Source organism: Trichomonas vaginalis, chromosome III, assembly GCF_026262505.1.
Source record: "Trichomonas vaginalis G3 chromosome III, whole genome shotgun sequence".
In the NCBI taxonomy this organism is placed as follows: Eukaryota; Parabasalia; order Trichomonadida; family Trichomonadidae; genus Trichomonas; species Trichomonas vaginalis.
This window is the reverse complement of record NC_067205.1, coordinates 25351055-25369995: the sequence shown is the minus strand read 5'-3', so window position 1 is coordinate 25369995 and position 18941 is coordinate 25351055. Positions and strand designations below refer to the sequence as shown.

The 18941-nt window shown below is 34.3% G+C and overlaps 11 protein-coding genes and 3 pseudogenes across 14 annotated transcripts, besides 1 other annotated feature; 5 read left to right on the top strand and 9 right to left on the bottom strand.

Annotated features, from left to right (window-relative positions):
- Positions 1–16826: part of a mobile genetic element that runs on past the window's edge.
- Positions 1368–2155, top strand: TVAGG3_0762480 (annotated as a pseudogene). Its single transcript has one exon. A coding segment is annotated over exon 1 (788 nt).
- Positions 3146–3418, top strand: TVAGG3_0762470 (Poxvirus D5 protein-like family; the record flags this gene model as incomplete). Its single annotated transcript, XM_051245687.1, has 1 exon — positions 3146–3418. The coding sequence occupies one exon, from the start codon at positions 3146–3148 to the stop codon at positions 3416–3418; it is 273 nt and encodes a 90-aa protein (XP_051092274.1).
- Positions 3456–3875, top strand: TVAGG3_0762460 (protein of unknown function, DUF4108 family; the record flags this gene model as incomplete). Its single annotated transcript, XM_051245686.1, has 1 exon — positions 3456–3875. The coding sequence occupies one exon, from the start codon at positions 3456–3458 to the stop codon at positions 3873–3875; it is 420 nt and encodes a 139-aa protein (XP_051092273.1).
- On the bottom strand, positions 3892–4176 carry TVAGG3_0762450 (uncharacterized protein; the record flags this gene model as incomplete). The annotated part of the gene is made up of 1 exon (XM_051245685.1): positions 3892–4176. A coding segment is annotated over one exon (285 nt), but the record flags the coding sequence as incomplete, so codon positions are not given.
- On the top strand, positions 4555–5250 carry TVAGG3_0762440 (protein of unknown function, DUF4106 family; the record flags this gene model as incomplete). The annotated part of the gene is made up of 1 exon (XM_051245684.1): positions 4555–5250. One exon carries the CDS (start codon positions 4555–4557, stop codon positions 5248–5250), a length of 696 nt encoding a protein of 231 aa, XP_051092271.1.
- On the bottom strand, positions 5271–5834 carry TVAGG3_0762430 (uncharacterized protein; the record flags this gene model as incomplete). Its single annotated transcript, XM_001293007.1, has 1 exon — positions 5271–5834. The coding sequence occupies one exon, from the start codon at positions 5832–5834 to the stop codon at positions 5271–5273; it is 564 nt and encodes a 187-aa protein (XP_001293008.1).
- Positions 5866–6327, bottom strand: TVAGG3_0762420 (uncharacterized protein; the record flags this gene model as incomplete). The annotated part of the gene is made up of 1 exon (XM_001293006.1): positions 5866–6327. One exon carries the CDS (start codon positions 6325–6327, stop codon positions 5866–5868), a length of 462 nt encoding a protein of 153 aa, XP_001293007.1.
- Positions 8781–9689, bottom strand: TVAGG3_0762410 (organellar and viral DNA polymerase type B; the record flags this gene model as incomplete). The annotated part of the gene is made up of 1 exon (XM_051245683.1): positions 8781–9689. One exon carries the CDS (start codon positions 9687–9689, stop codon positions 8781–8783), a length of 909 nt encoding a protein of 302 aa, XP_051092270.1.
- Positions 12386–12804, bottom strand: TVAGG3_0762400 (annotated as a pseudogene). The gene has a single exon. A coding segment is annotated over exon 1 (419 nt).
- TVAGG3_0762390 (uncharacterized protein) lies at positions 12860–13564 on the bottom strand (the record flags this gene model as incomplete). Its single annotated transcript, XM_051245682.1, has 1 exon — positions 12860–13564. One exon carries the CDS (start codon positions 13562–13564, stop codon positions 12860–12862), a length of 705 nt encoding a protein of 234 aa, XP_051092269.1.
- Positions 13606–14188, bottom strand: TVAGG3_0762380 (annotated as a pseudogene). The gene has a single exon. A coding segment is annotated over exon 1 (583 nt).
- A 210-nt stretch (positions 16827–17036) lies between the features above and the next one.
- Positions 17037–17885, top strand: TVAGG3_0762360 (uncharacterized protein; the record flags this gene model as incomplete). Its single annotated transcript, XM_001313606.1, has 1 exon — positions 17037–17885. The coding sequence occupies one exon, from the start codon at positions 17037–17039 to the stop codon at positions 17883–17885; it is 849 nt and encodes a 282-aa protein (XP_001313607.1).
- Positions 17886–17889: 4 nt separating this feature from the next.
- Positions 17890–18132, bottom strand: TVAGG3_0762350 (serine threonine-protein phosphatase family; the record flags this gene model as incomplete). Its single annotated transcript, XM_001313607.1, has 1 exon — positions 17890–18132. One exon carries the CDS (start codon positions 18130–18132, stop codon positions 17890–17892), a length of 243 nt encoding a protein of 80 aa, XP_001313608.1.
- Positions 18133–18150: 18 nt separating this feature from the next.
- On the bottom strand, positions 18151–18513 carry TVAGG3_0762340 (uncharacterized protein; the record flags this gene model as incomplete). The annotated part of the gene is made up of 1 exon (XM_001313608.1): positions 18151–18513. The coding sequence occupies one exon, from the start codon at positions 18511–18513 to the stop codon at positions 18151–18153; it is 363 nt and encodes a 120-aa protein (XP_001313609.1).
- Positions 18514–18941: the final 428 nt, after the last annotated feature.

The window sequence follows — 18941 nt, the reverse complement described above, 5'->3', positions numbered from 1 at the left end:
ATGGCAAATATTATCCAAGAGAAGAATATTCTACAGTTGAAGATATGAGGTCATACAACTTGACATTAGATGCTATGAACTTTAACAACAATTTCACAACAACCATTAACCCTGAAATGCAAAGTTCTATTATGCCATATGTGAAAGTATGGACTCATACAGGAGGTCAAAAAACTCAATATACAAATGGAGACCGTTCAAACTTTTGGCTTGGCATTCCATTTGCTGACTCAGAAGACTTTATGGGTGGTATTTCAACTGTTGGTACGTAAAATACAATATACTGGTGACAGAGACGGTCCAGATGAATTGAGAGCAAAGAAGTTTACAAAACCAATAGCACTTTTCACGGAAGATGCTCTTTTGAAGATTCGTTCGATGAAACCTGCTGGGGCTCCTCAGATTGGCATAACGACAGCTTCCATCGAGCAGATTTTGGCAGCAGGTCAGTAAGTTGTTCTTGAACTGACTTCTCTCCGTCAAATATTGACAGTACGCCAGTTTGACATAATATTGTATTATAAACTTACCTTTAGAAATATCTGTAAGTTTTGAAGTTATATTTTTGTCTGCTTCAAGAACTTTCACCATTTCAGTTATACCAACTTTCTTTGCTTTATGAAAATATTTTGGTTCAGCAAAGACTGCTATTCTATAACATTTACCATTGTTTGTATAAAGAACTATTCTGTCAATGTATTTGTATTGTTTGTGTGTGTAAACTTTGTTCTGCTTCAATTCGAAGAGATACTCAAATACGTCCATCTTTTTATTCTAAGTAAAATGTCATTTCCGAAAAATAGAAGCGTAAGTGTTTCAAAAGGTTTAATGGCGGTGGCAGATGTGAAGTTAAATTCACCAACTCAAACAAACAGTCAAAGTGTTATTGTCAATGTCAAAGAAGAGATGTTGAAGTGGGGAAACCATACGAGGACGAAGATGGTATAACAATAGTTCCTGTAAAAGAACAACCAACATACCCTGAAGTTAGCAGAGACTTAAGTTCTGTTGCAGATATTCGAAACGACTACCAACAACTGAAAGACAAACTTCAAACTCAGGAGAAGATTTGTCAAGCTTTAGGTATAATGTTAAACTTGGTCGAACACAACCCTGTAAAAGTGAACTCATATGTCATCGCACCTCATGAAGTTTTGAAAGAACTATTGAAACTTTTGACAGAGGCAGACGATATAAACATCAAAGAAATAGAACCCGACGTTAGTTGCTGTGGTGTTTCATATAATGTCATTGACAAGATATACGTTATGAAAGGAGGTGAAACGTTGAACTTAAAATATAGTTTCCCAGACGTTATAAAAATATTTGACGACCACAACATTTCATTAAAATTTATTTGCTAAGAAATGGCAGAAGACACAATGGTTTATACTATTACGACTAAAAACCCTGAGTCATATAATTCTATAACAACAAACTTACAAAGTCCTCAAGGACGATATTGTAAACTAACTTTAAACACAATGACGACTAAAGCCTGTTTTGCTCTTTTGACACCAGAAGATTTATTGTTGTGAATGGTAAAAAATACTCCTTTGAAGATACTTACTCAGATATACCACCAACAGGTTTTGTTGACTTATTTAATACTTTAAGGACGAGTGTAACATGTGCTGCAACTAGAGCAGGTTTCATTATGTTTGGATGTCCGACTGAGTTTACTATAAACAATATGAGCTATAATACAAAACTTATATCTGGTTTTTACTACCAACAGTTTCCTATAACAGGAAAAGGTGTCATACAAGGAATGTCTATTCCATTGACTTTAAGTACACCTATTTTATATATTGTTTCAAACTTAGGTTCAAAGTGCTATTCGAATGTCGACAGAAACTACTATGACCAAAAGATACTCATGCGTATAAATAACACATTCTCTGCTGGTTTGCCTATTGTTCATTCGAATGCAGAATTTTCAGCTTTAGTAAACTCAAACACTTTAGCAAACATAAACTTAACCTTAGTTGACGCAAACTTTGTTCCTGTAAAACTTTTATGTCCTATGTATTTGTCAATGACGGCAGAAAGTTTCGAATTGGAAGATACAACTGGTGAAAGTATTGTATTACAAGAACAACTTCAACAACAAATAGCTCAAGAACAACAAATGCAACAAATAGCTCAAGAATAAAAAAAATATTTTTTTTTTTTATAAAAATGTACAGAATAGATGTTTCAGATTTTTATGACTTCCAAACATTCAGAAATATGTGTCCATTTCGAGACTATAACAAAGCAGTCGAGAATTTGAAACGTTTAGTCATTTATGTCGACTCTGCCCCAGAATTTTATGTTATGAAAGAATGGGATGTAGTCTTTAACAAACCAAGAGCAACAATAGTTTCAGAACAAGAATGTAGACAGAAACTTAAGAAAATAAAAGTCGTACAAGTTGGAATGAAGATGTTAGATGCTTGGGATATCTTATTGTCAAAGTTAGAAGATTTTTCAGTTCGTGGTATAAAGTTTTATACACCATCTCCAAACTTCTATTCTATCTTCACTGGATATAAATATGAACAAGTAGAATGGAAAGAAAAATATTATAGAAGCTTGGTTAGACCATGTCAAAGAAATTATATGCAATGGAAACGAAAGAGTCTATGAGTATATCTTATGTTGGTTTGCAAACATCTTACAACATCCAAGTGCTAAAAATGAAACTGCTCTCATTATAATTGGAAAACAAGGAACAGGTAAGAACACATTCTTTACAGATATCTTATGCAAACTGTTAGAGGGCTATTCGAACCCTAATATGACAAACTTAGAAAACATCTGCGGTAAATTTAACTCTTCAATAGAGAATATGAAACTTATAGTATGTAACGAACTTCAAAGTATAGATACAACAAAAGTTTTGAACTCAGATGCTTTGAAGAGTCTTATAACAGACAAAGTTGGAGTTGTTGAAAGAAAATATAAAGACCAAAGAGTTTGTGAAAATGTTGCAAACTTCATTATGGTTTCAAACAATGCTGTTCCGATGAAGTTAGAAAGTTCTGACAGAAGATATGTAGTTGTCAGAACGTCAGAAGCTCATATGCAAGATACAGAATATTTTGACGACTTAGCAGAAACTTTGACATCTGACTTTTACAACCACTTGTTCTCATATTTTATGACATTAGATATTTCTAAGTTCAATCCAAGACAAATTCCACATACCGAAGAGAGACAAACATTGTTAGAAGCAAACAAGAGTGTATATGAACTGTTCATAGATGAAACTGACTTTGAGTGTTTAGATGAAAGGTCATTGTACGATTCGTATAAACAATATTGTCAAGAATATGGTTATATGACAGCGTCTAAACGAACATTCTTGGCAAATGTCAAAAGTCTTTTAGACGTTCAGAATGGTGTATATACAAAGAAAAATTTTTCTGAGTAAATTTTAAAAAAAAATATTTTTTTATCCGATAGAAAAGATGACGAAATTCATCTCAGTAAACAAGTACATGTCAGGACTTAAAGAAGAACTAGACCCATTCACATATTTGAATGTTTACTTCTACCATTTTGAAAAGTCTTCATTCAGCAAAGTTTGGAACATCGAACCAGTTAAGTTTGCTATTGTGACTAAAAATGGTGCGAAATTTGAAGACTTAGACATAGAAGGTTTGTTAACAGTCAAAGAAAGTTTTGACAGAAGGTTCTCAAACCTTAAAGAAGGCAAAGCATACAAACTTGTTATACCTTATGAACCAAAGAAAGCAGACGACTATGAATATTATGAGTCTAAAGTTGTAGAAGTTCAAGGTAAATTGGGTAAAAAGATTTTAGAGTCTAAGCCAGTGTTTACTCCTAAAGAGGAAGAGAACATTGACATTGACCCAGAAATGTTCTAAAAATAAAATTTTATTTTTACATGTCAAATTTCTTCTTCTCTGGCTCTGGTTCTTTCTTCTCTTCTTCTACTTTCTTTTCTTTCTTTTCTCTCTTCTTCTTTTCTGGTGGAGTTATGTCAAACTTCTCAGAACCATATTTTTGTAAAAGTTCTTTGTCCTTTAATAGCTCTTCTATTCTGTTTTCTATTTCATCTTCAAGAACAGCGCATGTGTCTTCTTTGCATTCTAAGAAGTTTTGTTGGACTTCATCTCTCCAAGAGGCGTCATCTCTGTCAACAAGTCTGTCATTGACAAATTTTAAGACTTCTCTGCTTAATGTTTTATGGTTCTTGTCATATTCCCAGAAACAGAACTTTAGAACAAATTCACCTTTCTTGTTTACACTATGTAAGATTTTATGGTCGACAGATGTTTTGCTGTCGAAAAGCTTGTCTCGAATATAGATGGCGAAATCGCTAGACATTTTCAAAAAGATAAAAATTTTAATTTTTCTAAAAATATGTTAGAAAAAAAGTTTGCTGACATTGACAAAAAATTTGAGAATGTTTTAAATAAGAACAAGGTGAAATTAGAAAATGCTCAGATAAAACCCATACATGACAAGTTCTTATTTGCTCAGAATGGTATAACAGGTCTAATTGCACCACCTGGGTCGGGTAAGACTTTCACTTATCTTAAAATGGCTGCACAACAACAAGAACTAGATGAGAAGAACCCATTCTATGAGTTAGTTGTTATTTGTAGTACTTCTGGTCAATTTGACCAAACCGTAAATTCGTTCAAAGATATTATAAAGAAGTCTAAGTTAGTATGTATAAAAGACTCTGAGTTGTTAGATTGGATAAAGAAGTACCAAAGAAGAGTTTTGAAGTACAATGCTATAAATGAGTATGTCAATTCGAAGTTTAAAGACCCAAATGAGGAAATGCAGAGAATATTAGAGAAGAAACACTTCAGAAACAAACAGAAAGAGATAGAATACATTTCGAAGAAATTGCAATCTTACGATTGGAAGACTTACCCTCACAGATGTCTTCTTATCTTAGATGATTTCGCCTCTCATCCTTTGTTAAAGAACAGAGAACAAGATATGTGTCGAATTCTTAAGAAGCTCAGACACTTCAACATCTCTGTTGTCATTTGTGTACAGACAGCAAAGAGTTTAAGTAAGGATGTAAAGAGAATACTTACTGACATTGTACTTTTCCCCGGATTGTCCGAAGACGATTTCATGGAACTTATGAAAGAGTCCATGGCAGGTAAGTTTGACAGACATGAACTATGGGAGAAGTACAAAGTCATACAAGACCCTCATACTTCTTTCAGAATTCATATCTACGCGAACAAAGTTCAAATTGTAAAAAGTCAAGCGTAAAAAATGTAAGTGTTTTAGTCTTAGTCTGTTGTGGTTCTGCAGCTTTCGGTTCTTCTGGCTTTGGAATGGACTCGGTTGGTGGTACGTCGGACATTCGTTTGTGTCCTGTCGGAAGGAAGGACTTTTCCTGTTGGAAGGAAGGACTTTTCCTGTCGGAAAGAAAAACTTTTCCTGTCGGAAGGAAGGACTTTTCCTGTCGGAAAGAAAAACTTTTCCTGTCGGAAAGAAAAACTTTTCCTGTCGGAAAGAAAAACTTTTCCTGTCGGAAGGAAAAACTTTTTCTGAAGTTCGACCAAAAAGTTCTCAATTTTCGAAAATTTGAATGGTTTACGGACGGACAACTGGAAAAACTTTTCCTGTTGGAAAGAAAAACTTTTCCTGTCGGAAAGAAAAACTTTTCCTGTCGGAAAGAAAAACTTTTCCTGTCGGAAGGAAGGACTTTTCCTGTCGGAAGGAAGGACTTTTCCTGTCGGAAGGAAGGACTCGGAATGCCAGAAGGAAGGACTCGGAATGCCAGAAGGAAGGACTCGGAATGCCAGAAGGATTTGACAAGCCAATTTACCATCTAGAGCTACCTGAGCCATCTGAAGTCAAGACCAAAAATAAATGGTTCATCTACTCTACTTGTTTGAAGTTGTCAAAATACTCTGTTATTTTTTCCTTTAACAATGGCAAATCTTCTTTGAAGGTAAGTATTGTACAACCTTTAATATCATAGTGTGTTTGAGGTAAAGTATCTTGAACTATTTGTTTCACATCTTCATTTGGTGTCATTGAAATCGGTAAGTTTTCGCGATAGAACCAATTTCTGTTAGATTTGTAAATCTTAGCAAGGTCGTAAAAGCTTTTGTTGTTTCTTCTGACTAAATGCAACATAACCATATCTCTGTCTTCTTCATTTTCCATCTCTTCAGTATAAATCATATACTTATAGTTCTTTTCCTTTCCTTTTGGTACCGAACGTGGTATTCTTTTCTGTATGTTTTTGTCTTCTTTCATCATATCTTCTCTCTGCTTTGTACAAAGTTCGTCAAGTAGCATAAGTATGTAGATTGCATAACGAGGTGAAGCCCACATTGCTATTGAACTAACTAGGAACTTATGAACATATATACCTTTTAGATGTGATGGTAAGTTTTGTCTGTCTTGGTACATCTTTTTAAGTTCTACATGTTCGAACTCACTGAGGAGTTCTTGTGTGCTTTGGTTTCTGAACCAGTCGTCTGTATGTTTGGTATCTGGAGCAAAACATGCTGTCAAAATACTTTGCATTTGGTACATGTCATCTTTGACCGAACGAATGAGACGGAGTTGTTTGTTTAACTGAACCCACTCGTATTCTTCATTTATGGCTTCATGAACGATAGCAGTTGTTGTGTTCTCTGTTGTTGTCATTTCTGTCTTTACATACAAAATAAAAAAAATATTTTATAAAAAATTAGCGTTATTTTCTTACTTTCACAAAAGACCAAAAATAAACGCTTTACATGTATTTTTCAGCAACTTCGTCAAATAATTTTATAGCTTTATCTATCTCATCTACTTCAAACGTTTCTTTACCTTTTATGGGAGCACCATACATTTTCTCAAAAACTTCAAGCAGTTCTGTTTCAGCAGCTCTCATATCGTTAACAAACACAACCTTAACTCTATTGACTATACTGTCATATCTTTTAGTTATATTATATGTTCTTCCTATCTTATATCTCTTTGTATTGAAGTCCTTCGGTTTCTGAACGATGTAAAGTAAGCCTTCACTGCAACGTTCCGTATCGAATGAACCATATGTTATGAAGTTATATCCAACAACTGGGTCTAACCATAACAAAACTATTGGTATAAGACTTTTGTCTATAAGATATGCTGTAGTTCCATAGAATCTTACCGATATCAAAAGCTCAGGATTTCTTGTCAAAATTTTCTGAGTTGAAGCATTTCTAACCCAGTCCTTTGCTCTCTTTCCAGATGGTGTTAGAATGTCTGACAAAGAATATTTGTTGTATTTCTTTGAGTATCTTACGTTTAAATCACCTATTCTAACCATTTTGGTGTTATTGTCTATCTTTCTAACTGTTTCAAACTCAGTGTTTGTCATTTTCTGTCTTTACATACAAAATAAAAAATATTTTTTTAAAAAAACTAACGTTATTTTTTTATTTTGTATAAAAGATATGATTTCAGGGATTTTTTTTACGAAGTGCAAAAGTTCTCTTCGTAAAAAAATAACAGTTATATAATGAAATTTGGTCATTTTTTCACGATTTCAGGGATTTTTTTACGAAGTGTCAAAGTTCTCTTCGTAAAAAAATAACAGTTATATCATGAAATTTGGTCATTTTTTTACGATTTCAGGGATTTTTTTTACGAAGTGCAAAAGTTCTCTTCGTAAAAATATAACAGTTATATAATGATTTTTGGTCATTTTTTCACGATTTCAGGGATTTTTTTTACGAAGTGCAAAAGTTCTCTTCGTAAAAATATAACAGTTATATAATGATTTTTGGTCATTTTTTTCAGCAAAAATATATTTTAGGTGGAACCAGGTCCCTCGGTCCCTCGGTCCCTCGGTCATTTTAACTTCTCTGAAAAAGTGTGACAACATGACATTTTGACAACAGTCCAGGAAATAAACTTCATCGTATATGTTTTGTCAAAGTTCTCTTCGTAAAAAATATATTTTAGGTGAAGAACTGTAGGTGCTACCATGCTACCATGTGCTACCAGGTCAACTAACATCTTTTTGAAAATGGTGACAACATGACATTTTGACAACAGTCCAGGAAATAAACTTCATCGTATATGTTTTGTCAAGACTTCATCGAAATGAGTGTAAATCAGACAAAAATATATTTTAGGGTAGATGGTTTTTAGGTGTCACTCGGTCACCAGGTCCCTCGGTCCCTCGGTCAACTAACATCTTTTTGAAAATGGTGACAACATGACATTTTGACAACAACACAGGAAATAAACTTCTTCGTATATGTTTTGTCAAGACTTCAGGGATTTTTTTTACGAAGTGTAAAAGTTCTCTTCGTCAAAAAAATACAGTTATATAATGAAATTTGGTCATTTTACTCAGCAAAAATATATTTTAGGTGAAGAGGTGAGATCTCACCCGTTTTTTCACCTCTTTTTTCACCCCATATGTCCTTACTGAAAAAGTATGTGTTCCATAGGTCATTTTACTCAGAATTTTATACAGAATTCAATAAAAAAATATTTTAGGTGAAGAGGTGAGATCTAACCTCTTTTCTCACCTGTTTTCTCACCTCTTGAATTTTGTATAAAAGATATGATTTCAGGGATTTTTTTTACGAAGTGTAAAAGTTCTCTTCGTAAAAATATATTTTAGGTGAAGAGGTGAGATCTAACCTCTTTTCTCACCTGTTTTCTCACCTCTTGAATTTTGTATAAAAGATATGATTTCAGGGATTTTTTTTACGAAGTGTAAAAGTTCTCTTCGTAAAAATATATTTTAGGTGAAGAGGTGAGATCTCACCTCTTTTCTCACCTCTTTTCTCACCTCTTTTTCACAAGCGTCTTACATGAATTGTACGATGTATATTTGAAATCCTAAACAATTTCGTAGCTTCGATTTCTTCTTTTAGTATGTCAAAAGTTTTCACAATGCCGAAAGTTTCTTTATATTTCTTCTTGACATCTGAAAGAAGGAAATCGTCAGCTGTTGGATAGTTTTTGTTTAGAAATGTCAACATGTCCATTTTATCTTCTGCTGGTTTCTCTACTTCTTTCTTTAAGTCAGCATAGTCGTTTCTCATTCTTTCTATCTCTTTGACGGAGTAGTTATATTTCCTCATTGCTGCTTTACATTTTGAACATTGTGGGTTCATTTTAGCATTGTACATTGAAATTTGACCTGCAAGTACAACTATAGCGTCAATGGTTTTCTTTAACTTAAAAGTTGCTGGTTTTATTTGTTCGTTCCATACTTTACCTCTTTTATCTTTATCTCTTATCTGCCATACACATTCAGCAACTAACGAAACAAAGTTGTCGTAGGTCTTAAATTCTTCAGATTTATATATGTCAATGACATATACCATATCGCAGTCTTTGTCCATGACTTTGTGGTTGCAATGAAATCCAAGAAACTCATAGTTACTCTTACGTATGAACTTCTTTATTTCTACTGAGTCGGTTGGTCTGACTTCTATTTCATCGAATTCAGGAATAGTAAGCTTTTGTTGTTGTATTTCAGGAAGTTTAGGTAAATGGTCAATAATATCCTGCATGTCATAAAGATATTCTTCATTTGTTTCATCTTTCGCACAACAGTCCAAAGTACTTGTTAAAAGTTCTTGCTTTATCTTCTGGATTTCTGTTTCGAAAGTATATGAAGAAGGAATGAAGCTTTTCATCTCTACTAACATTGAAGTTGGGTTCATGACTAACGAGTTTGGTGCTGTTGTTGCTAACATGTTCTTACAATAAAAATAAAAAATATTTTTTTAAAAAAACTAACTTTATTTTTTATTTCGGGAAAATTCATGAGTTTTGGTTGAAAAATACGGTGGAGCCAAAAGTGGCTCGACCTCAAAACAAGCATTTTGTGAAGAATATACCAACCGCCGGAATTCCGGCGGTTGCTTTTTATACAAAATTCAACGGGTGACAAAACATGTACGATGAAGTCTTGACAAAACATATACGAAGAAGTCATGACAAAACATTTACGTTCATGTTTGACAAAAGCATATACGAAGAAGTCTTGACAAAACATATACGAAGAAGTCTTGACAAAACATGTACGATGAAGTCTTGACAAAACATATACGAAGAAGTCTTGACAAAACATGTACGATGAAGTCTTGACAAAACATATACGAAGAAGTCATGACAAAACATATACGAAGAAGTCTTGACAAAACATATACGAAGAAGTCTTGACAAAACATATACGATGAAACCTTGACAAAACATTTACGAAGAAGTCATGAAAATTCAACAGGTGAGAAAAGAGGTGAGATCTCACCACTTCACCTAAAATATATTTTTGTCTGATTTACGCTCATTACGATGAAGTCTTGACAAAACATTTACGATGAAGAAGTCATGACAAAACATATACGAAGAAGTCTTGACAAAACATTTACGATGAAGAAGTCTTGACAAAACATTTACGTTCATGTTTGACAAAAGCATATACGAAGAAGTCTTGACAAAACATATACGAAGAAGTCTTGACAAAACATGTACGATGAAGTCTTGACAAAACATATACGAAGAAGTCTTGACAAAACATATACGATGAAACCTTGACAAAACATTTACGAAGAAGTCATGAAAATTCAACAGGTGAGAAAAGAGGTGAGATCTCACCACTTCACCTAAAATATATTTTTGTCTGATTTACGCTCATTACGATGAAGTCTTGACAAAACATTTACGATGAAGAAGTCATGACAAAACATATACGAAGAAGTCTTGACAAAACATTTACGATGAAGAAGTCTTGACAAAACATTTACGATGAAACCTTGACAAAACATTTACGATGAAGAAGTCTTGACAAAACATTTACGATGAAACCTTGACAAAACATTTACGATGAAGAAGTCATGAAAATTCAACAGGTGAGAAAACAGGTGAGAAAAGAGGTGAGATCTCACCACTTCACCTAAAATATATTTTTGTCTGATTTACGCTCATTACGATGAAGAAGTCATGACAAAACATATACGAAGAAGTCTTGACAAAACATATACGAAGAAGTCTTGACAAAACATGTACGATGAAGTCATGACAAAACATGTACGAAGAAGTTTATTTCCTGTGTTGTTGTCTAAATGTCATGTTGTCACACTTTTTCAGAGAAGTTAAAATGACCGAGGGACCGAGGGACCGAGGGACCTGGTTCCACCTAAAATATATTTTTGCTGAAAAAAATGACCAAAAATCATTATATAACTGTTATATTTTTACGAAGAGAACTTTTGCACTTCGTAAAAAAATCCCTGAAATCGTGAAAAAATGACCAAAAATCATTATATAACTGTTATATTTTTACGAAGAGAACTTTTGCACTTCGTAAAAAAAATCCCTGAAATCGTGAAAAAATGACCAAAAATCATTATATAACTGTTATATTTTTACGAAGAGAACTTTTGCACTTCGTAAAAAAAATCCCTGAAATCGTGAAAAAACATATACGAAGAAGTCTTGACAAAACATATACGAAGAAGAAGTCATGAAAATTCAACGGGTGAAAAAAGAGGTGAGAAAAGAGGTGAGATCTCACCACTTCACCTAAAATATATTTTTGGGTCATTTACGCTCATTACGATGAAGTCATGACAAAACATTTACGAAGAAGAAGTTTATTTCCTGGACTGTTGTCAAAATGTCATGTTGTCTCATTTTTTCAGAGAAGTTAAATTACCTGGTAGCACATGGTAACATGGTAGCACCTTCAGTTCTTCAAAACATTTACGAAGAAGTCTTGACAAAACATGTACGTTCATGTTTGACAAAACATTTACGAAGAAGTCATGACAAAACATATACGTTCATGTTTGACAAAACATATACGATGAAGTCTTGACAAAACATGTACGATGAAGTTTATTTCCTGGACTGTTGTCAAAATGTCATGTTGTCTCATTTTTTCAGAGAAGTTCGTTTAACCGAGGGACCGAGGGACCGAGGGACCTGGCTCCACCTAAACTTTATTTTTCAATACTTTTTCAGCACTTTTCCGTAGTTGTATATGAAAGACAATTCGAGATAAAAGTCATAGTACAATGGAATAATATGCTGCACACCATTTGTTGTGAACCAAAACTTGAAAGTCAGAGAAACTGTTACTAGGTGGTTCGTAGAATTTAGAAGCAAAGTCATAAAAGTCCTTACCGATACATAGAAAACCATTGTTGCTTGAACTGAAACTTGCATGGCACATAACATTTTGAGGGTCGAACACATTTCTATAAACTGTCAAATCTGCTGGTGGAGGTATAAATTTAAACGGACCATCTGGTGGTAATGGTTCGTTCTGGTTTAGTAACCGAAGAAATTGTGCCCAAGAACGTTTGTCTACTTTCCAAAATAAAAACTGTGTATCTCTTGGAGGGTTAATTTCAATCTTTTGAAATGAAACGGTGGAGTTCATCTTGTCATATTCTAGTTTCAGATAGTATGTTCCATTTAGTAAAGAGTCGTATTTTCTTGAAATTCCCAATAGTATTTGTTCATTTGAGTTTGAAAGTCATTTAGAGTTTTCTCAAGACTTTCGTCTGAACGAACTGTAAAGATTCTCATTTCGTCAAATTTGTCTATTAGACCATCAGAACCTTTATACTGCCCATGAAAATATACTGCGAACATAAATGCGTTAGTTCTATTTGAAAACAAAACTCTTCTAAATCCTATTGCCTTTGCATCTGAAGGACTTTGAAGCCAACGAATTGGATAGTCAAACCTGTATGCTCGGGATGAAATTTCTTCATCTGAAATAGTCCTACCAGCATTTGTAAAGATATAGTCTAACGGTTTTGTATCTACTACTTTTGTTCTTTGTTTTTCAACCTGAAGCATTTAATATATGTAAAAATATATTGTTTTAAAAACGTTTTTACTTCATATTTCTCATCTAACAAACATGTTGTCTGACTGCTTGAGGGTTAGGTTTGTGCCATTCGAACTTGACACTTGCAATTCCTTCAATTCCATTCAAAATGTCTGAGTCGGAGTCAAACATTTGTTCTCTCTTTGTAGTCTTGAAAGCGTCAAGAAGTTGTGCAGCTGTTGTGACATTGCCATGTGTATAGTAAATGTGACCATCCAAATCTGTTATAGTCAATCTGAGATTGTATCCTTTCTTATTTCCGTCTTGTATGGCAGCAAGTACTCCCATGAAGCCTTCTTTGTTCTTTCCTTCGTCAAAGTTTACTGTAAAGGTTCGACCAGATGCAATTTGGCTTCTAACCTCACGGTACTTTTCATATGCATATCTTGTTCTTTCCATGGGAGCATGTGCGTCTTCACCTTTTCCTTTTTTCCTTCTCAAAGGATGCAATTGTTCGTCATGTTTCCAGTAGAATCTGGCAAAGCCGTCATGTCCTTCAACTTGAGGTTCACTAACATCGAAAGGCATGTCCATAAGACGTTCTTCTTCTAACCTCTCTAGTCTGTTTGGATAATTTGCACGTGCTGTTTCCAAATCCATTTCGTAGCGAAGACCAGACAATTTGTCATAGACTTTTATGGGTCTTCCCTTCCTATATTTAAACTTCTTCGAAACTCTCCAACCATATCTTTGCAACTCTGCTTTTATTCTAGCAGATTTTCTATCCATTCTATATGGGGGCATTTTTATAAAAATAAAAAATATTTTTTTTACTTTACATAACCGCCTGCTGCCATAAGTCTTTGACGCCAACCCATACCAGCTAATGAAGGTTGACTTGGTTTAGTTTGGAAACTAAACTTTGGTTTTGGTTATCTTCAGTTTTTGGTTTCTCTTCTTCTATTGGTTTTTCGTCACTTTTCGGTTCCTCTGACTTTACTTCACTTGCAGGAACAGTTGTGTCGTCAACATCTTCATAAATATCATATGCCATTTGTTTTTGTTTTCCTTTCAACTTTTTGTGTTTGTTGTAAAGTTTAGAATATTTCGACTCTAAGTCAATGAGATGTTCTATAATGAACTGTTGGTCAGTGAAGTAAACTTTTCCATCTGTTGTCTCGAAAGCTCCTTCAGACTTCAATATTTTATTTGTGAGAGTCTGTTTCTTTTTTGAGATACTTGCCGTTCCATTTTTATGAAAAGTGACTTTGTAGTTAGAGTTTGTATTTCCAGACCTGGCACTTTCTATTATTGAATTTTTCTCTTCATCTGTAAGTTCTTTGACAGGTTTTGACAATGGTTCTGATTTTTTGTTTGTGGTGTCAAATCTACCGTTTCAACTTCTTCGGTCATTTCATCTCAGTAAAAAATTTTAGTTTGGTTTGTTTTCAACTGGTTGTTGTTGTTTTTTAAGTCGGTCTAAAACTTCCTGAGGTATAGGAAGAACTTGACAAACACGTTGTGTAACTGCTGGAAGCCGACAAATCATCTTGAACCCATTTGTCTCAATGCTGTATTGTTCATTTCATCTCAGTAAAAAACTTTACATTCCCCACGTTTGAGGCGGTTGAGGTTGGTTATTGTTTACCCACTGTTGTGCATGGTTATATCCTCTGTTAAAGAATCTTTCACCTTGGTCCATATAGTGTCCTGCTTGGTTATAGTAGTCATTTGCTTTGTTATAATAGTTTCCTGCTTGTCTTCCTACATTGTCCATCCATCCTTGAACTTTTCCTCTTGTTTCAGGATTTGGAATAAGATTTGTTGCATCTCGTGCTACCTCCCAACCTTTCTGTACAGTTTGTATAATAGGTTGTGCTTTCTCTTTAAGTATACCTAATGTACTCAAAATCTTCCTTCCAACTCCAAATACACCTCTGGCTATTGTTCCCACTGCGGGTAAAAATCTAGATGCAACTCCTGCTAACGCGCCAAATAAACCCATTTCTTATAGGATAAAAATGACGAATCCAAACAAGGACCCCTATGTTTCTAAAGCAACAAAGAAAGCAATCATGGTAAAAATCTTTAGTTCAACACCAAATGCTTGGTTTATGGATATCTTGGAAAACATTCCGAGGTATAGAGAAGATGGACCACCATACTGGCTAATATTTGTCGGTCAAAACACAAGATACTGTGAAGCCATACCATTATGGTCCAAAAATATTTTAGATGTGAAAACTGCTTTGACAATATTCGTTGACAAATACCATCCAACAAAACTGACATCTGACTGTGAAAGTTCTTTCAAATCAGACGATATTAAAAACTATCTGCGTTCAAAAAATGTAAACCAATATTTCATTGTCGACCAAAACCATTCTGCTCTTGGTGTCATTGACGGTTGTATAAAAATGTTAAGAGACTTAAACCAACCACAAGGTGGTGAAGCAAATGAAATGTCATATGACGACAAATATAGACACTTCTCCATGGCAAAGATGAGACAAGTTTTAAATATTTACAATAGCCGTAAACAAAAAGGTTTGGGAAACCACTCCCCCGAAGAAATGAAAAACAACCCTGACTTAGAGAAAGACTATATATTTAATAATTTAGTCAAAAGAGACAAACAAGAAAGAATGCCGGGCTTCAAACTTAAGAAAGGCGACAAAGTAAAAATAGAAATACCTAAACGCGACCCATATGAAAATACTATTGACTATGACAACAATGGGAACCCGACAGGTACTCACATTCGTGTTCGTAAAAATAGAAGAAAGTATACAAGAGAATATTATGAAGTTTTAGGCAAACATGGCAAAATGTACAGACTGCAAGCAGAAGATAAAACTACTATTGTCAGACCTCGTTTCAAACTTGTCAAAGTTCAAGGTGGTATACTTTCAAAGACAGTTCCTAACAAATATAAGACAACTCCTGACGAATATGCTAAAGAAGTGGAACATGACGACTAAGCATTTCTATACCATGCGTAAACTGTCATGTAAGGTGGCATGTAGTCTTTACTTTGTCCCGTTGTTTGCGTATACCCTGAAACGCGATGTGTATGGTTTCCATCTCCCTGAGTGTTACCCCAGAAACAATTTATAGCAAACTGAACGTCGTCTTTAACATCATATCCTTTACCTTTTTTCATTGCTGACCAATCCCAAAATTTATGCTTATGCCAACCTGCTTGAGATGTACTTAAATCTATGTAGTGACTGTGCGCAGGTAAGTTTTCACCTGAAATCGTTTTACTTCCACCTGTTTCCTTTGAAGAGTTTGCACAATACAAAAACCTGTCGACTATTTGAGTCCAAGTTCCAAAACCAAGTACTACTTCTGGTCTGGTAGAGTTCATTGACGTATAAATAGAGCCTGCAGGATATAATGTTTGAAGTATTTCTGTCTTTAATGTTTGAAACTCTGTTTTGTCTGCTTTCTTGTCATATAAATCTTGAGCAGTGAATTTAACGTTATGTTCATCCTTCATGACATAAACATCTTTACATCTAATGTTTCTCATCGTCGTTATGTCGTCATCCGATGTTAAACCTTGTGGAAAGTTAGGAGGTTTACAATATAATGCATCCCCACCAGTTTCTTCAACCGTTCCCGCAATATTTTCTATAGCAACAGTTGTAAAACTTGTATGTGTATGAGTCTTATCTGCTTTCTTTTCAAGGCTAACGTTTAAGTCTGTTATTTCAGATATAGAATGTGTATGTCCAACGGCACTTTTACTGTTTAAGGTTTCTTGTAAGTTTGTTATATTTGCAATGGTATGTGTATGAGTCTTTTTAGAATATTCGTTTTCAGCTCTTGTCACTTCACTTGACATTTTATTGTCAACATATGTTTTGTCTGCTAGTTCAGGATGAGTATGTTCTTTTGTTGCATAAGCTTTGTTAGCTCTTTCTTCTTCTTTTGCTATTGCATCGTCTACATATTCTTTGTCAGCTTTGTTGCCAACATCTGCTTTCAAAAGAAGTTCATTTATAGGTTTCTCGTTTAAAGTTCCTTTTGTTGGATTTATACAGACAGTATGGTTCTTATTGTCTTGAAACAGAAACTCATCTGTCATTGGGTTTAATGTCAGTTTTAAGTTTCCTTCTTTCAATGACTCAGATATCTTAGAATAGTTTGAAAAGTTTGTTGTGTTCTTATTTAGAGCTTGTATAATGAGTTGTCGGTTGTGTTGTATTTCTCTCATAGACGCTGTTTCATTTGACATTTTTATTCTAGATAAAATATGCTTTCAATAGAAAAAGAAAATTCTAGAGTTGCTACAACTAAACCATTAGATGAACTTTTTACTAATGTAGGTCAAAAGTTTGAGACAGAGACCGTAAAGCATGAAGGCTATCGTTTTGACTACCCGTTAAGATGGTTAAGAGACCCATCCGTCACAAAAGCTATTGGCTTTCGTAGAATGAAGTTCATTTCAGAAGCCATACATGGTTTCCCATTTACAGTCGGTTTTGAAGTTCGATACTATAACAAAGAAAAACGTATGTATGAGAAATTTGAACAGGGAAAACTTTTACAAGTGAATTTGCTTGTAAACTTAGAAACAACTCTTCAAGCTTTTCAAGAAAAAATAAACGATATCTATCTCGAATATGCAAAACAGTATAACATTGACGAAGGAGAGTACCATCTCGATATTATATATGACAGGAAAAATGCAACTGTTAAAATCAATAGAATAGAAGACCTTGGAGAAAACGTTTATATTTCTACAAAATATAACAACTTGGCATGGTATAGATTTCTGAGGATGTTAAATCAGCCTGCAGCATATCCAGTACACCCGGACTTTTATGAAGTCGAAAACCCTAATGGAACATATGAAAATGTTTTCGACTCAGATGCTATTATCGTTCATGCTTCATTTTCTGGTGCGCAAAACTCTTTTTTATGCTTGGCAAATGACTTTTACGAAAAACCTACAAAGCTATATGAACCACCAAGTGGAAGTATTTCAGACTTTCAAGTATGGTTTACTACAGATGGAAGAAAAAGAACAATTCCATTATACCATGCGTTTTACTTAGAACTTAGTTTCATATACAACTACTATCGAACGGTAAAAATATAATTTTTTAATACGGTTGAGGTGTTGGATTTGGTTGCCAACTAGACTGTGGTGCAGGTTCAGGCTGTTGTATAACAGGAGCTTGTTCTTCTGGTTCAGGGTCTTTAGGTATAATACCAACGAACTGACCTACTCTTTTACCAATATTTTTGACTCCGTTCCAAATTCCTCTTCCGACAGATTTTATTCCATTCCATATACCTCTTCCAACATTTCGAAAGAAGTTTCCAATACTACTGAAGAAACCCATTTTACTATATGTAAAAATCTAATGTCCGCCTAGTCTCTTACGTTTCCTGTTGAGTTCCATAGCATTCTTTAACTGGAGCTCATACATTCTGTTTCTCCTCTGGTAGAAAACATATTCTGGGTCAACTCCTGTGTTCGCGTCATCTGCATAGAGTTGTTTATATCCCACTTCAGGGTTTGTATAAAACTCTTTCCATCTCATATTTGCATACCATGGTGGCAAACCTAACGCAGCGTCATTTGACATGGCAGTTTGCATTTGTACATCTGTTGGCACTTGACCATAGTTTGCCATTGCAGTTTGTATTCTAACTTCATTTGGAATATTCTCTGGGTTTGGTTGTCCAGGTTGCTGTGCATTCGCTAAGTTCTGTGCGTCCATTTAATATTAGATAAAAATATCTCTTACGAGTACATATACTGAACATTTGCAGGCATTGGTTCATCTTCATATTCTCTGTACTTTTCTGCCACGTCAAATAAATAAATGACACAATGGAAAAAACCTAAAACAAGTAGTCCTATTTCAAACCACATTTACTTACTAGTAAAATTTCTTTGTTATGACACTTTCTCCGGTTTATAGGACCTCTCTCATATTCTATCTTGTCATATCTAAACTCATAGTCATGTATGTCCTCTAACCATCTCATAACGGTTTCCAAACCACTTTTATCGGATGTAAAGTAAAAGCATGGACAGTTATGTAAAACGTCTAAAGTTTCTAAAGAGTCTCTCAAAGTCCAGTCTACTTGGTATTGAAAATCCCATGTGTTAAAGAACGGCGGGTCCACTATAAAGAAAACATTT